Below are 15,320 nucleotides of genomic sequence, written 5' to 3'. Positions count from 1 at the left end.
ATAAAGGCAGTATATATAAAATGAGTCATCTTAATTAGGTTCATATAGCATCTTTGAGTGCAGAGGGGTCCTAGGAAAGAGAAAATTCACAGTTCTACACACCCATAAGGAGTATCTTTCTGTATAATGCCCCTCCTTCACTTTCATAATATCTACCTGTGGAGCAAAAGAACAGACAGAAAAAATGGCTCACTCAGTGCTTAAGAGCATTTAATCATCATAGATCCAGCAGTACAGAAATGAGAAGAGACCAAGACTTATCAACTAAGTAGATAAGCAGTGAGCTATCACAACAGCAATGCAACAGCAACACTACCCCAACTCTGTGGTTCTGAAGAGTGACACATTGCCTATGAAAATTAGTGATGTGTTGCCTATTTTGTTTGTCAGACTCATAATCACCCTATAAGATCAATGGGGCAGGTTTGCATTTTTCTTTTACGTTTTGCCCGTTTTAGAGATGAGAAAAATGAATCAGAGAGAAATAAAATAAGTGTCCCAATATAAGGTAGTTATTTAGTTGTGTGAGACTTCAATTTATCTTTTTACATATTTTTCTGCTATTCCATATGCTATGGTATTAATTGTGTAGCCCCCCACCTCAAATTTATATGTTGAATCCCTAATCTCAAAATGTGACTGTATTTGGAGACAGGGCCTTTAGAGAGGTGATTAAGTAAAACTGAAGCTGTTAGGGTGGGCTCTAATCCAATCTGACTGGTGTCCTTATAAGGAGGAAATTTAGACCTATAGAGATACCAGGGATGCACACACACACCGAGGAAAGCCATGTGAGGTCACTCAAGTACCCACCTAGCATCAGAAGAGCTACTGCTATAGTTTTTCAGCATTCTCAGCCCTACCCACGTGTGAAACCTCAGCTCAGGTGAACAGCCACGTGACATCACTTCAATGGTCTCCTCATTGAAAATGCGATGCTTTGTAAGAGATCCAAGTGCAGCCACCTTCTTAGAGCCTTAAACTATGTTGCAGTCCAAGAATCAGCTGTGTGGAATCCCCTCTGAAATCCTTCCTCCGGCTGCTTGGCATTTCCGTGGAGACCCTAGAACCATCTGTGTGGTGACACTAGCTATGAGATTCTGATAATAGTACCCCTTCTTCTATGTTCCCTCAACCTTAAGGTGGTAGCTGCTTTCTACAGTTACTAGTGTCTGGGTTACCTCCCTGTAGCGGATTGAATTGTGTCCTCAAAAATATGTTCAAGTCGTAATCACTGGTACCTGTGAATCTGAGCTTATTTGGAAACAAGATCTTTTCAGATGTAATCAAGTTAAGATGAAGTCATTCTAGATTAGGGCAGGCCCTACTTAGAATGACTGGTGTCTTTATAAGATAAAGAAGAGGAACACTTGGATACAGAGACACACAGAAGGCAGAAAGGGGAAGGCCTTGTGAAAACGAAGGCAGAGACTGGAGTTGCACAATAAGAAGCCAAAGGAGGCCTGGGGCTACTAGAAGCTGAAACCGGCAAGAAAGAACTCTTCTCTAGAGTGTTCAGAGAAAGCCTGGCCATGTGTACACCTTGATTTTATATTTCCAGCCTCCAGAACTCTGAGAGAATAAACTGCTATTGTTTTAAGCCACCAAGGTTGTGGTATTTTGTATGGCAGCCCTGGGAAATGAATATACTCACCATATTCTTTTTTATCCTTCAGCCTTTGGATATTTACATAACCAATCCCCTTTAGTAAATTTTCTCTGCTTGAAATACCTAGTAAGATTTCTTAGGTTTTTCCACTTGGATATAGATTGATATATTTAATCCCGGACACACACACACACACACACACACACACATATTTAGTACTTTGGATTTTGATCCAAAGGGCAATCAGTAAATGGTTGATGGATGTAGTAAATAGAAAATATACAACAGCAGATTAATATCAATGCATATTTTTTCACCTGTCATATTTAAAACTTGCTAATTGCTAAATATTTTCCCCAATGCATCGTTACAATTTTCACTTAACAATATGTCTTGGAAATCTTCCTGTAGCAACCCAGCCATGTTATTTTACAACTGCATCATTTTATCAATTGGTTATATTGTAATTTAATTAAATAGTCCACAAAGGATCTTTCTGTTCTTTCTGTTTTTAAAAATGTTTACCAAAAAAAGCTACACTAAACATATATATACTCTCACATTTTTTTGTTGTTGAGACATCAGTAGAATAAATACCCAGCTATGAGCTTCTTTGATCTAAGCAACTGTGCACTTGAAATTCTAATAAATAATACTAACGTCTGTAAATGTACTGCATTCATCTTTAAGGGTTACCACTAGAGAATGTCTCATGATAAAATAAAACTTGGAGAGTTGTGCCTTTTATGATCTAACTGGCCTGAAAGAATAGCCATTAACGTGATTCTCACTCCCATTTCTCCTTCACTGGGGAGCTATTTACATTTCTGAGAGAAATGAGATGAAACCCAACAAGCAAACCACTCAAGCTAGACAGCATAGTCAACAATAGCTGTGAAAAATGGAAGGTCTCTCTGGAGCAAAAAATAGTGGAACTCACCTGTAGGCAAATCAGATAACAAATCAGAAGAAGCTTTGCTCAGCATCTCAACAAAATTCTGCCATCTGTGCAAGAGAAGGAAACAAAAACTGGTGATCAACATGATTGCCCTGAAAGAATGTCCAGTGAAGCTCTGTTTATATTGGTAGTGATACTGAATAAGCTTTTTGATACTTCTATCATTTAGGGTCCAATGCAGGAAACAGAAACTACTTTATATATGTCTATTAAAAATGGCTTTGATATAAGGAATTACTGCAAAGCCATTAGAACAGAAGTTGGAGTGTGCTGCTAAGTTTAGGGTCAGACCTCAGCAGATATGGTCCAGAGATCAGGGAACACCAGGAAAATCTGGCTGATGTCTCAGTTGCCCCTAGCTATGAAGTTGTCATTAGGCAGTACAAACTGCTTTCTGGCCACTGGAAAAACAAACACTTGCCAGTTTCTGGAGTTGTTACTGCTGTATAGATATAAACAAACAAACAAACAAACAAGCAGTCTCCGTGCCACTGGCCTCTCATCACTGCTTCTGACTTTCGAATTTCATGAAATTGCATCTCACTGATAGATCTTAAAACAGTTCTAGAACTTTGTGTCAAGAGGGTTTCAGAAAAGTTCTTTTTAGCCTTCACAAGTATGGAAAGCATTACAACACAGAAAAAAACAAATATGAGTGCTGAGTGCAAGAACACAATAGTCAGTGAATTCCCAAATGGAAATTACATTGAGTAATACGTCTGCAAGTGACAACCAGGTAATTTAAAGCTTAAAAAGTACTTTAGCAAAGCTTTGACATTGAAAACTACTTATATTTGCTTGCGCAGCATCCATTCTCCATTTATATATCAATATGCTCTTCTCTGGGGTGACAGCTACTGGTTTCCTTTTGGATACCGTGGAGACGGGACTACAGTATGGTCAAAGTCCCATACCCTGCCCTAGCCAACATTGTGATCTCAATCTATTTATCCCTTCCTCTCTTCTTCCCTCCCTTGCTTCTTCTCTCTCTCCCACTGTCTCTGCCTCTATCTCTGCCTTAATGTTTGGTTCTAGTCCTTCCTGAAGTTTTATTTTTCTCCGATTTTGTGTTAATTCATAACCTTTGAAAATATTTCTTTTTGCTTGTGTTAGCAAAAGACAGTTTCTGTTGCTAGCAACCAAACATCAACTAAGTATCTTTATCTTTCTCCATCTTGTCCATTAGAAGAAGTCAAGTAAAAATGAAGAGCAAGTTGGGAAATATATAGGCTTGGTTTTTAAAGAAAAGTTCTAATGTCATATGACTTTATTTTCTTTAAATAAAATGATGAAATAGGTAACTAGTTTATTTTTCTTAGACTTCATGAAGCCTTTCCTATATATGACATAATGTTTAGAGAAATTATTTGGTCAGGATAAGTATGATATTGGGCTTTGAACATGTGGCCTCCAGAGTTTCATGCCACTTTGGGCACATGAATAGACAGATAAGGGATGGATATGCAGGACTGCCAGTCAGATAAGCTTATGACTATGTCAGATGCTGCAGGTCTAGGCAGATAAGAGAAAGTTGAACAAGAAGTAGCAAGCACTCTTAAGGAATATTAATAATTATATAATGATGTGATATTAGCACAGATCTGCAAATAAACTGCAGTAGAAGCATCTCCTGTCTTCTACACTTCTTGCAATTTCTTTCCAGACTATTTTAAGTCCAGGTTTATGGCTGCAGCACCTTCTGACCCTTTGATTAAAAAAAAAAAACCCATAAAACAGCAACAACAACAACAACAAAAACCTAGATCCATTAATGTTTACACATTATACAACATGTATTTTTTCAGAGATGTTAGGAGTTATCAGGTAGTGTTCAGATATCAGGTATGATATGAGATAAGGCCTTTGCATAAAATGACACCAGAAAATTTCCTGCCCGTTCTTGATTATGTGCTGACAGCGGGGGAAGCAGATTGAGGGAAAATTTTTTAACGATTGAATTTGGATATTGCCTGATTTGAATGGTATAGAACTTACATGACCAATACAATTTTTAAGATCCTTCTAACAAAATATTTCTTTTCTCCCACATTCTTTACAATACCCTAAGACCTTCAAAGTGCTGTTCACAACTTAAATTTGGGAGTGGGCTCTAGTTGCCATAACAGGCACTATAATTCTAATAACAAAAGTAGGTACCAAACCTCCAATGTCAAGCCAGACAGGTCAGGACTGAAGGACAAGTTCTGTGAGCCTGATTCTAGATTCAGGCAGACCTGATTTCGAACCCCACTTTAACTGAGTTTTTCAAGTTAAAATGGCATGAATATTCTGAGTGAATATTCTGAGTACTTTTTGTGCATTATCTCATTTAATTGAGACAACCGTCTTATGGGGCATGTAAGTGACTTGCCCAAGGGCACATGGATCAATGGGACAGCCAGGATTTATGCCCTGACTCCAATCTATCTGAACATAATGTAACTTGACTTCAATTATATTTTTGTGATCTCTGCAGTTCCATGGACATGGCTGTAGTGTCTTCTGACATTTATTATTGCAGAAGTCTGATGTCAGTCTGATTTTTGGTCATTTATAATTAATTTTTTCTTTATTTGCTTTGGTTTAGTTTTATTGGGTTTTTGGCCTGGATCCCTGAATAATTGCTTTTGTCTTTATAATATAAAAGTTTTGTTGGAATGATGTGCATACATTTTTTCTTAATTGAGCTTATGTCACACTGAGTGCCTTCAATCTCTACAGCTGTACCAGCTCTGCAAAGTTTCTTCAGTTGGGACTTCCATTTTCTTTCTTTTTCCATTCTTTCTAGTTTCCTTTTTCACAATACCAAGGCCTCTGAGGTTGAATCTCTATTCTTCTTCTTTTATATCTACTATCTTCATTTTCTTCTTTGCTGTTTTCCTCTAGATTTTGTAAAAGCCTCTTAAATTTGACATTATATATTGATTCCTGGTTACCTCTTAATTCTGCTATGGAAATTTTAGTTTCCTTGAAACCATCCATATTTACCAAAATTCTTTCTAGTTTCCTCTGTTCACTTTTTGTGCTTTTTGAGTTTCATTTTTGTGTCCTTTTAATCTCATTATGTTGATTACTTTCCAATTCATTTCAGTAGAGGACATGGCTTCTTATACTCTACAAAAAAATCAATGGTTTTCTAAATTTTTCTTAGAGTATATCAATTTAAAAGGTCTGTTGAGATTTGGAGCCTGCAGAATTGTGGCTCCCTTTCCATGTTTTGTAGTGTGTGTGTGTTTTTAAAATTAGGTCTTAAGCTTCAAATGAGTATCTATTCGTGTTCAGTACGACCCAGCAGATGAGTTGCATTGATTTCCTTTGGCCTTGCTCACTGCTCACTAAACCTGAAGTCAACGGCAGATGACAACTTTCATCCACTCCTGGTGCCTCTCAGGCATACACCTGGTACACCTTGATAGGGCCGAGATAGGATCTTCTCGCTACATTTGTTGTATATCGCATACCCCATATTGGTATAGTGTGCAGTAAGCTATGTGCTCCTCATCATATACAACAGACAGTGATCTTCCTCTCTGTACTAACCTCTACAACTTTATTATCAGATATTACCTTCATCAGATGCAAGCACCATAGTCATATTTTCCCTTTCCCACCTCGCTTACTTCAACTTTCTGCTGTCATTCTTGACAGTTGAGCTCTCCAAATAGGCACAGAAGAGTTGTGTGTGATTAAGTATACATGTGTGTATCCTTGGGCAGGGGAGGAAGGGAAAGGAGACGTGGGAACCATAGTGCTCAGGCTGCACAAGAAAACAGCACTTGTGTAATTTTCTTATTGGTCAAGACTTGGGTCCCCAAATCAAGGGGAAGATTGTGGTGAAGGGATAAAGTATTTTTTGTTTTCTGTACTTCTTATAGGTGGATAGGGCACAGCTTGGGGCATGCAACTCATTTATTTTCCCACATTCCATTTATTTATAGTTAGTGAAGAATTTTTTGGTACATTCTGACACTAGAGTCCCTATTAGTCAGTTTTTGCTACTCATGTTGTTTGTCTCTTTCCTTCTTCACAGAAATTTTAGTTAGGGGTTGTTAGGCAGATGTTATTTTATACAAAAAACCTCATATGTTAAAAAATCAAACAAACCTAAATGCACTAAACACACAAAATGTAGGCTATTTTACTGAAACATCCTTGTAATACTGATGAAGGTAGTTTCAGCTGGCATGCTGTTCTATGAGGGTTATGAAGGCTTAAGTCAAAAGGTTTGCCAGTGTTCACCTCCTAAGCCCATTACCTTTTTGCCTCCTGAAATGTATGTTCCAGCCATAATGAACAGTATGTAGTTCTCCAAACTTATTTTTGCTTGGCTTTTGTCTCAGCACATACTGCTCCTTATCTCTGAAATACTCATCCCTGTCCCTTACCTGGTTAGCTCCTACAAATCCCACCAAGCTCAGCTGAGACATAGTATAGAATATTGATAAAGAGTCAGCTCTGTTCAGACTGCCAGGATCAGAAATTAAGTCCCATGATTTGAAGAATTGCCTTCAGAATCCTGTAATCCTCTACTTCAGTCAAGGGAAACAAAATATGCCGGAAGGAGGAGTCAGACAGGAGGATTACCAAAGAGGCCTTTAGCCTTTAGGGACTATATTAGTTTGCTGGGGTTGTGTTATGGTCTAAATGTTTATATCTCCCCCACATTCATGTACTGAAATCCTCACTCCCATGGTGTTAGGAGCTATGGTCTTAGGGAAGTGATTAGGCCATGGTGGGCAGAGCCCTCATGCATGGGATTAGTGTTCTTATAAAGGAGGCCTAAGAGAGACCCTTTTCTGCTTTCACCATAGGAGGTCACAGTGAAAAAAATATCTGTCTCTAAAGAAGTGGACCGTCATCAAACACTAAATCTGCTTGTGTCTTGATCTTGGACTTCCTGACTTCCAGAAATCTGAGAAATAAATTTCTGTTGTTTATAAACCACCAAGTCAATAGTATTTTGTTATGGCAGTCCAAATGGTCTCAGACAGACTGCCATAACAAAATATCACAGATCACATGGCTTAAACAGCAGAAACTTATTTTCTCACAGTTCTGGAGGCTAGAAGTCCAAGATCAAGGTGTCAGTAGGTTTAGTTTCTTCCAAGGCCTCTCTCCTTGGCTTGCAGATGGCCACTTTCTTGCTGTGTTCTCTGTGCGTGGTCTTTGCTCTGTGCACATACATCTCTGGTGTCTCTTTGTGTCTCCAAATGTCCACTTCCTATAAGGACACCCTTCAGATTGGATTAGAACCCAAACTAACAGTCTCATTTTAACTCAGTTATCACTTCTTTATTTTTTGTTTTTGGGGGATGGGGTCTCACTTTGTCACCCAGGCTGGAGTGCAGTGGTACGATCTCAGCTCACTACAAACTCTGCCTCCTAGGTTCAAGCGATTCTCATGCCTCAGCCTCCAGAGTAGCTGGGACTGCAGGCACGCGCTACCATGCCAGCTAATTTTTGTATTTTTAGTAGAGGTAGGGTTTTCCCAGGTTGGCCAGGCTGGTGTTGAACTCCTGACCTCAAGTGATCTGCTCACCTCCGCCTCCCAAAGTGTTGGGATTACAGGCATAAGCCACCATAACCAGCCTATCACTTCTTTAAAAGGCCCTCCAAATATAGCCATATTCTGAAGTACTAGGGATTAACACTTCAATATGTGAACTTTGGAGGGATACAATTCAGCCTTTAACAGCCCTAACAGAAGGAAGAGTCAAAGAAGCCTAACTTTTGAGAGTTAGCCAAGCCAAGGAGAGAGGCCTCTGAAGAAACTAAACCTACTGACACCTTGATCTTGGACTTCTAGCCTCCACAACTGTGAGAAAATAAATTTCTGTTGTTTAAGCCATGTGATCTGGTAAGGAAAGGTTGCTTCCAAGCTCTGGGCTTCTTTGGGTAATACCTGCCCCTGGAGCTTAAATGTTTCCCTCTTTAGTATTCATACCTTATATTCCTCCTGGGTCCTTAAGAAGAGGGCAAGAGATACTAAACTGAAATCCAGAACTCTGTTAAGCATCAGGCCCAAGGGTGAAGCCAGCTCTGGAACTCAGGCAGTTTGGCTAAAGCCTCTGTGCCTAGCCATTATCTTATAAACTGAGTTTCATAGGACTTGTAGGAGATCCAGTGTAGTGTAGTGACCAAGAGCTGAGACTGAAGGTAGAGAGCCTACATTTGACTTAGTCTTACTGATGAATTCATTTATTACTTGTGTATTGGTTTTAGCCTCTCTGTGCCTCTGTGCCTCAGTTTCCTCACTTGAAAAATAATATACCTATGTCATGGTAAAGTTGCAATAATTAAAAGAGTTAATATTTATAAAGCACTTATTATTATTTTCTGGAAGAGAAAAGGCAGCAGGTCTGATTTCTAAGGCACAACCAACGGGCAGATCTATACTATATCTCTAATAGCTTGCTACCTAACACTTTTCCTATTCCCTTTATAAGTAATTGCTGAATCAGACACCTCATGTTTCCTTCATCTTCTAAAATCCTCTGGTTGTTCCTGGGATTAGCAAAACCAGTCTTTTTCAACTTAATTGCACTCTCAATAATGGGCCAGATGTGTATGATAAGTCCTACTTGTGGCTGTGTCAATTGCTCCCCTCTATTCATGAAGCTTCCATAGCAGCTTTATTATTTATCCCTTCCCCCAACACAATTTGGCTCGTGTGCCTGTGTTTTAAACTGGTTTGAGGCATTTAATTTTGCCAATACAATTTTAGAGTATTAGTTTGCCTCCTGTTCTCTCTCTGCCCTCCTTAATTACCATTTATTGCAAAGTCACACAGAAACATTAAATGCTAATTCTGATTTACATGTTCCTGGCCAAGAACACAGATAATAATTTCCATCCAACACAACCTGAACTCATTTTACATAAGGGTGATTCAGAGTAGAGATTTGAAATCGTAATCAAGTCTTTCTCAAAATCGCCTTATCCTGGCAGTCATTCACTAATGTCTCTGCTAATTGGTAGGCAAATGGCAAAAAAACGAATCTCCATGTTAAAACAACAACAACAACAACTTTGTAACAGGGTTTGTGAAATTGCTCCTCTCGTCAACTCTTACAACATGACAGTTTAAGGAGGAAACACAACTCATTTTATTTGGTTAGATGGGGCTAATCTCACATCACCATAATCCCTCCTGATGTTTTATTGATTCTAAAGGACATTTAGTCAGGAAGCAGCTCAGCACTAGAATCCTGCTAATTAGCAAGCAGCCACATTCCAAATGGGTTCCCAATTGAACAGCAGATTAATGGACAATATGTACTAAAATAATGATTCGTGCATTCGGCTTCTAAAATGTGTGTCTAAATTGCATCTTTAATCTCTTAAGGATATAGGTTTGCATACAAAGCCCCTAACAAAATGGATTTAATTCAACAAAAGAAGCTTTAGCCAATGACTGTTAAGGGATGAAACAGGTTTATTTCTTATAAATGCAATTCTTTTTTAGTTCTTATGGTTTGGATATCCTTGAACATTTAAAAAACAAAGACATGTGAGTAAAGAAATCAGTGTGCTGCTCTGATCTGCACAAAAACAGTGAGAAACTGAGAGTGTTGATAGGATGATAAGTAGCCTAACCTTATTGGCTCCCCATTTTCTCTTGGTCTCATATTCCTAATTCTTGGAATCTTGGTTCTGGATCTCAATTTTTAATCAACAAACATCTATTGAGTCTCTACTATGTATAGGTATAATGTGAGCTTTGACACTTGCTTTTTCTTCCTTTAGATTGGTGCCTTTTTGGTATTAATTTTAGCCTTGCGATTTTCTACTCAGCTCTTAGCTCAGTTTTCTGTGTTTCCAGCTTAGCCACACCCCTCTCATTCATCCAACCACCCCCAAGGTTTTAAAGAAGGCAGACTCTCATGTCCAAAGCTGGCACAGTGGAAATTCATTGACTAAGCTCAGTATCATAACCTCATTATTCATACGTTCATTGATTGATGTGCCTCATAACCTTTACCCTTCATTTTCCTGTATTGCTCCATGTGATATGCCATATATGCTAACTTAGGTATTATTTATCTTTCCCATTAGAATATCAGTTTCATGAGGAAAGGGGCTTTGTGTTTTTCATATCTATATTCCTAGTGTGTAAGAGTAGTGCTTGGTATGTAGTAGGCACCCAGTAAATGCTTGCTAGATAAATGAATAAGTAAATTCCTCAAACATTTACTGTGTACCTATCATGTGGCAATGATATGGTTTGGCTTTGTGCCCCCATCCAAATCTAATGTCAAAGTGTATTCTCCATATGTTGAAGGAGGGGCCTGGTGGCAGGTGATTGGCTCATGGGGGCAGACTTCCCCCACGCTGTTCTCGTGATAGTTTTCACAAGATCTGATAGTTTAAAAGTGTGGCACATCCCCCTTCACTGTCTCTCTCTCTCTCCTGCTTTGCCATGGTAAGGTATGCTTGCTCTCCCTTTGCCTTTTGCCTTGATCGTTAAGTTTCCTGTGGCCTCTCAGCCATCCTTCCTGTTAAGCCTGTAAATCTGTAAGTCAATTAAACCTCTTTTCTTCATAAATTACCCAGTCTCAGGTAGTTCCTTACAGCAGTGTAAACACAGACTGATACAGAAGATTGGTACCAGGCGAGTGGGGCACTGCTATAAAGATACATGAAAATGTGGAAGTGACTTCCGAACTGGATAATGGGCAAAGGTTGAAACATTTTGGAGGGCTCAGAAGAAGACAGGAAGATGTGGGAAAAAAATTTGAAACTTCCTAGAGACTTGTTGAACGGTTTTGATCAAAATGCTGACAGTGATATGGACAATGATGTCCAGGCTGAGGTGGTCTCAAATGAGAATGAGGAACTTTTTGGGAAATGGAGTAAAGGTCACTCTTTCTATGCTTTAGCAAAGAGACTGGCAATATTTTGCCCCTGCCTTAGAGATCTGTGGAACTTTGAACTTGAGAGAGGTGATTTAGGGTATCTGGCAGAAGAAATTTCTAATCAGCAAAGCATTCAAGATGTGACCTGGTTGTGTCTAAAAATGTACAGTCATAAGAATTTATAAAGAGATGGTCTAAAATTGCAATTTATGTTTACAAGGGAAGCAGAGCAAAAAAGTTTGGAAAATTTGTAGCCTGACTATGAGGTAGAAAGGAAAAACACATTTTCTGGGGATAAAGTCAAGCTGGCTGCAGAAATTTGCATAAGTGATGAGGAGCTATATATTAATAGCCAAGACAATGGGAAAAATGTCTCCAGGTCATTTCAGAGATCTTGGCAGCCCCTCCCATAATAGGCCTGGAGGCCTGGGAGGGAAAATTAGTCTCGTGGACTGGGTCCAGGGCCCCACTGCTCTGTGCAGCCTCAGGACGTGGTGCCCTGCATCCCAGTTGCTCCAGCTCTAGCTGTGGCTGAAAGGGACCAAGGCACAGCTCAAGCCATGGCTTCAGAGGCTGCAAGCCCCAAGCCTTTGTAGCTTCCATGGAGTGTTGGGCCTGTGGATGTGCAGAAGGCAAGAGTTTGGGAGCCTTTGCCTAGATTTCAGAGGATGTATGGAAATGCCTGGATGTTCAGGCAGAAGTCTGCTGAAGGGGTGGAGCCATAATGGAGAACCTCCACTAGGGCAGTGCAGTGGGGAAATGTGGTACTGGAGCTCCTGTACAGAGTCCCTACTAGGGCACTGCCTAGTGGAGTTGTAAAAAGAGGGTGTACAGTCCTCCAGACCCCAGCATGATAAATCCACTGACAACTTTCAAACATGTACCTGCAAAAGCCACAAGCATTCAATGCAAGCCTGTGAAAGAAGCCAAAGGAGCTGTACCCTGAAGAACCACAGGGGCAGACCTGCCCAAACGCTTAGGAATACACCCCTTGCATCAGTGTGCTCTGGATGTGAGACATAGAGTCAAAAGAAATTATTTTGGAGCTTTAAGATTTAATGACTGCCCTGCTGGGTTTTGGACTTGCATGGGTACTGTAGCTCCTTTGTTTTGGCCCATTTCTTCCTTTTGGAATGGGAGCATTTACCCAATGCCTGTACCCCCACTGTATCTTGGAAGTAACTGACTTGTTTTTGATTTTACAGGCTCATAGGTAGAAGGGATTTGCCTTGTCTCAGATGAGACTTTGGACTTGGACTTTTGCATTAATGCTGGAATGAGTTAAGACTTTGGGGGACTGTTGGGAAGGCATGATTGGTTTCGAAACGTAAAAAGAACATGAGAATTGGGAGGACCTGGGGGCAGAATGATATTGTTTGACTCTGTGTCCCCACCCAAATCTCACGTCAAATTGTAATCCCCATGTACTGAAGGAAGGGCCTGGTGGGAGGTGATTGGGTCATGAAGGCGAATTTCCCCCATGCTGTTCTCATGATGGTGAGTGAGTTCTCATGAGGATTGATGGTTTAAAACTGCACATGTACCCTAGAACTTAAAGTATAATTAAAAAATCAAAACAAAACAAAACAAAACAAAACCTGTGGCACTTCCCCCCTCGCTGTCTCTCTTTCTCTCTCTCCTGATTTGCCATGGTAAGACGTGTTTGCTTCCCCTTTGCCTTTCACTGTGATTGTAAGTTTCCTGAAGCCTCCTATCCATTCTTACTGTACAGCCTACAGAACTATGAGTCAGTTAAACTTCTTTTCTTCAGAAATTACTCAGTCTCATGTAGTTCCTTATAGCACTGTGAGAACAGACTAATACAGCCAAGTACTAGGCTAGATGTTGGAAATGTACTGTGAGGAAAATAGTTATGCCCCTTGCTAGCATGGAGATCACTATGTAGACTTTAAACTAACAAATAACGCAAATACACACATAATTACAAATCGTGATAAGTGTTAGCAAGTAAAATGACTGGGTGCCATGAGAGAGTACAGCACAAGGGACCTGATTTTGATGAGCTGGGTAAGGAAGGCCTTCTTCAAGTTGCTCATGAGATAGGGACTGAGAAGAATTTATGTATCTGCATCCCTGAGAATATTTTGAGGGATCACCCCTCTAATTCAGTTCAAGTCAATGTATCCCCAACCCCCAATTCAGTTCAAGTCCATAAATATTTATTGAGAACTTACTATGTACCAGGCACTGCTCCAGACACTTTGGATACATCAGTGAATAAAACAAAGACCTTTTCTTCCCCGTGGCACTATCATCTACTGTCTGTCAGGGAGATACAGATAATAACTATACAGATGAAAAATCAGCAAATTACCTAATTCATTAGAGGTTGATAAGTGTATAAAAGAAAACAAAAGGAGACTAGCTTAAGGGGAACAAAGGATGGGGACCACAGCTTTAAATAGGGTGGTTAGCGTAGGTCTCATTGACAAGGAGATATTTGAGCAAAAGCTTGAAGAAGGTGAGGGAGTTAGCATAAGGGTAACTGTGGGAAGAGCTTTCAAAGTAGAGGGAACATTCAAAGGATAGGTGCTAAACTGAAGTCTGCATGGTGTGTTTGAGGAAGAAAAGAGGCATGGTGTAACTGGAACAGATTAGGGAAAGGAAATTTTAGATGGAGCCAGAGAAGTGATGGGGGAGCAGCTCACGTAGAGGACTTTGATTTTTTTTTTTTTTTTTTTTGCCTTCTACATGTAATAACATACTCTTGCAGTGTTTTGAGAAGAGTAATGATGTGAACACTTTTAGGTTTATTAATAGATTACAATAGCTGCAGAAGTGAGGATAAATTAGGTATAAGAGTAGAAACAGAGTTCAGTTAGGAGGATATTACAGAAATCCAGGAGAAAGATACTGGTAGTGTGGATGGGTGTTGTTAAGTAACAATAGAGGGGGTGACAGGGAACCAGATTCTGGATATGAGTTGATTTGCTAATTAAATATTAAATCAATAATTAATAATCTTTCAAAACAGCAAGTACCAGGCCCAGTTGGGTTCACTGGTGAATTCTACCAAAAATTTGAGAAAGAAATTGTAGTAGTTTCCCCTTATCCACACGGCATATATTCCAAGACCCATCATGGATGCCTGAAACCACAGCTAGTACTGAACCCTATATATGTCCTATGCACAAATTTCTTTTTCCTTCTTCACAATTGTACGAACAGAAGATTTGTTCTTTCCGTAGATCTTAGCAACCTCAGCATACGTTTATTTTCCTCATTAAGTTGAGAGCTTTCACCTTTTTACATAAGAAAGCACTTCACAGTTTATCTTTGGCATATGCAAGTTGCCAGCATTACTACTTTTTTGCTTTGAGGCCATAAATAAGCACAATAAGAATTACTTGAACACAAGCACTGTGATACCATGACAGTCAATCTGATAACCAAGACAGCTGCTAAGTGACCAACACAGGGGTAACATATACAGCATGGATATGTTGGATGAAGGTATGATCATGTCCCGGGCAGAACCCAGCAGAACAGAATAAGATTTCTTCATGCTGCTCAGAATGGTGCACAACTTAAAATTTATAACTTGCTTATTTCTGGAATTTTCCATTTAATATTTTCAGACCATTGGTAACTGAAGTCATAGAAAGTGAAACCACAGAAAAGGGAAGCCTACTATAATTTGTCTTTTTCTCTGTGTGCTTTTAAGGTTTTTTCTTTACCACTGGGTTGAACAATTTGATCACAATGAACTTTTGCATGGTTTATTTCAAATTTCTTGTGTCTGAAGTTCATTGAGCTCCTTGGGTCCACGTCTTTATAGTTTACCCCAAATCTGAAAAAAATTGCAGCTACTATTTGTTCAACATACTTTTCTTCCCTTCATCCTTCTCTTCCTTTTCTGAAACTCCAGTTTCCCATG

At 39.5% G+C, this 15,320-nt stretch overlaps 1 protein-coding gene across 1 annotated transcript in view; it reads right to left on the bottom strand.

Annotated features, from left to right (window-relative positions):
• The window catches only part of LOC105511104 (chromosome unknown open reading frame, human C1orf87), an 81,528-nt gene that overhangs the window by 16,820 nt on the left and 49,388 nt on the right, over positions 1-15,320 (bottom strand). The window contains exon 8 of the mRNA XM_011941185.1: positions 2,550-2,614. Within this exon, the coding sequence (XP_011796575.1) occupies positions 2,550-2,614 (65 nt within the window). The remainder of the gene's footprint in view (positions 1-2,549; positions 2,615-15,320) is intronic.

Source organism: Colobus angolensis, unplaced genomic scaffold (assembly GCF_000951035.1).
Source record: "Colobus angolensis palliatus isolate OR3802 unplaced genomic scaffold, Cang.pa_1.0 Scaffold102, whole genome shotgun sequence".
Lineage (NCBI taxonomy): Eukaryota > Metazoa > Chordata > Mammalia > Primates > Cercopithecidae > Colobus > Colobus angolensis.
This window is presented reverse-complemented; position numbering and strand designations above follow the sequence as displayed.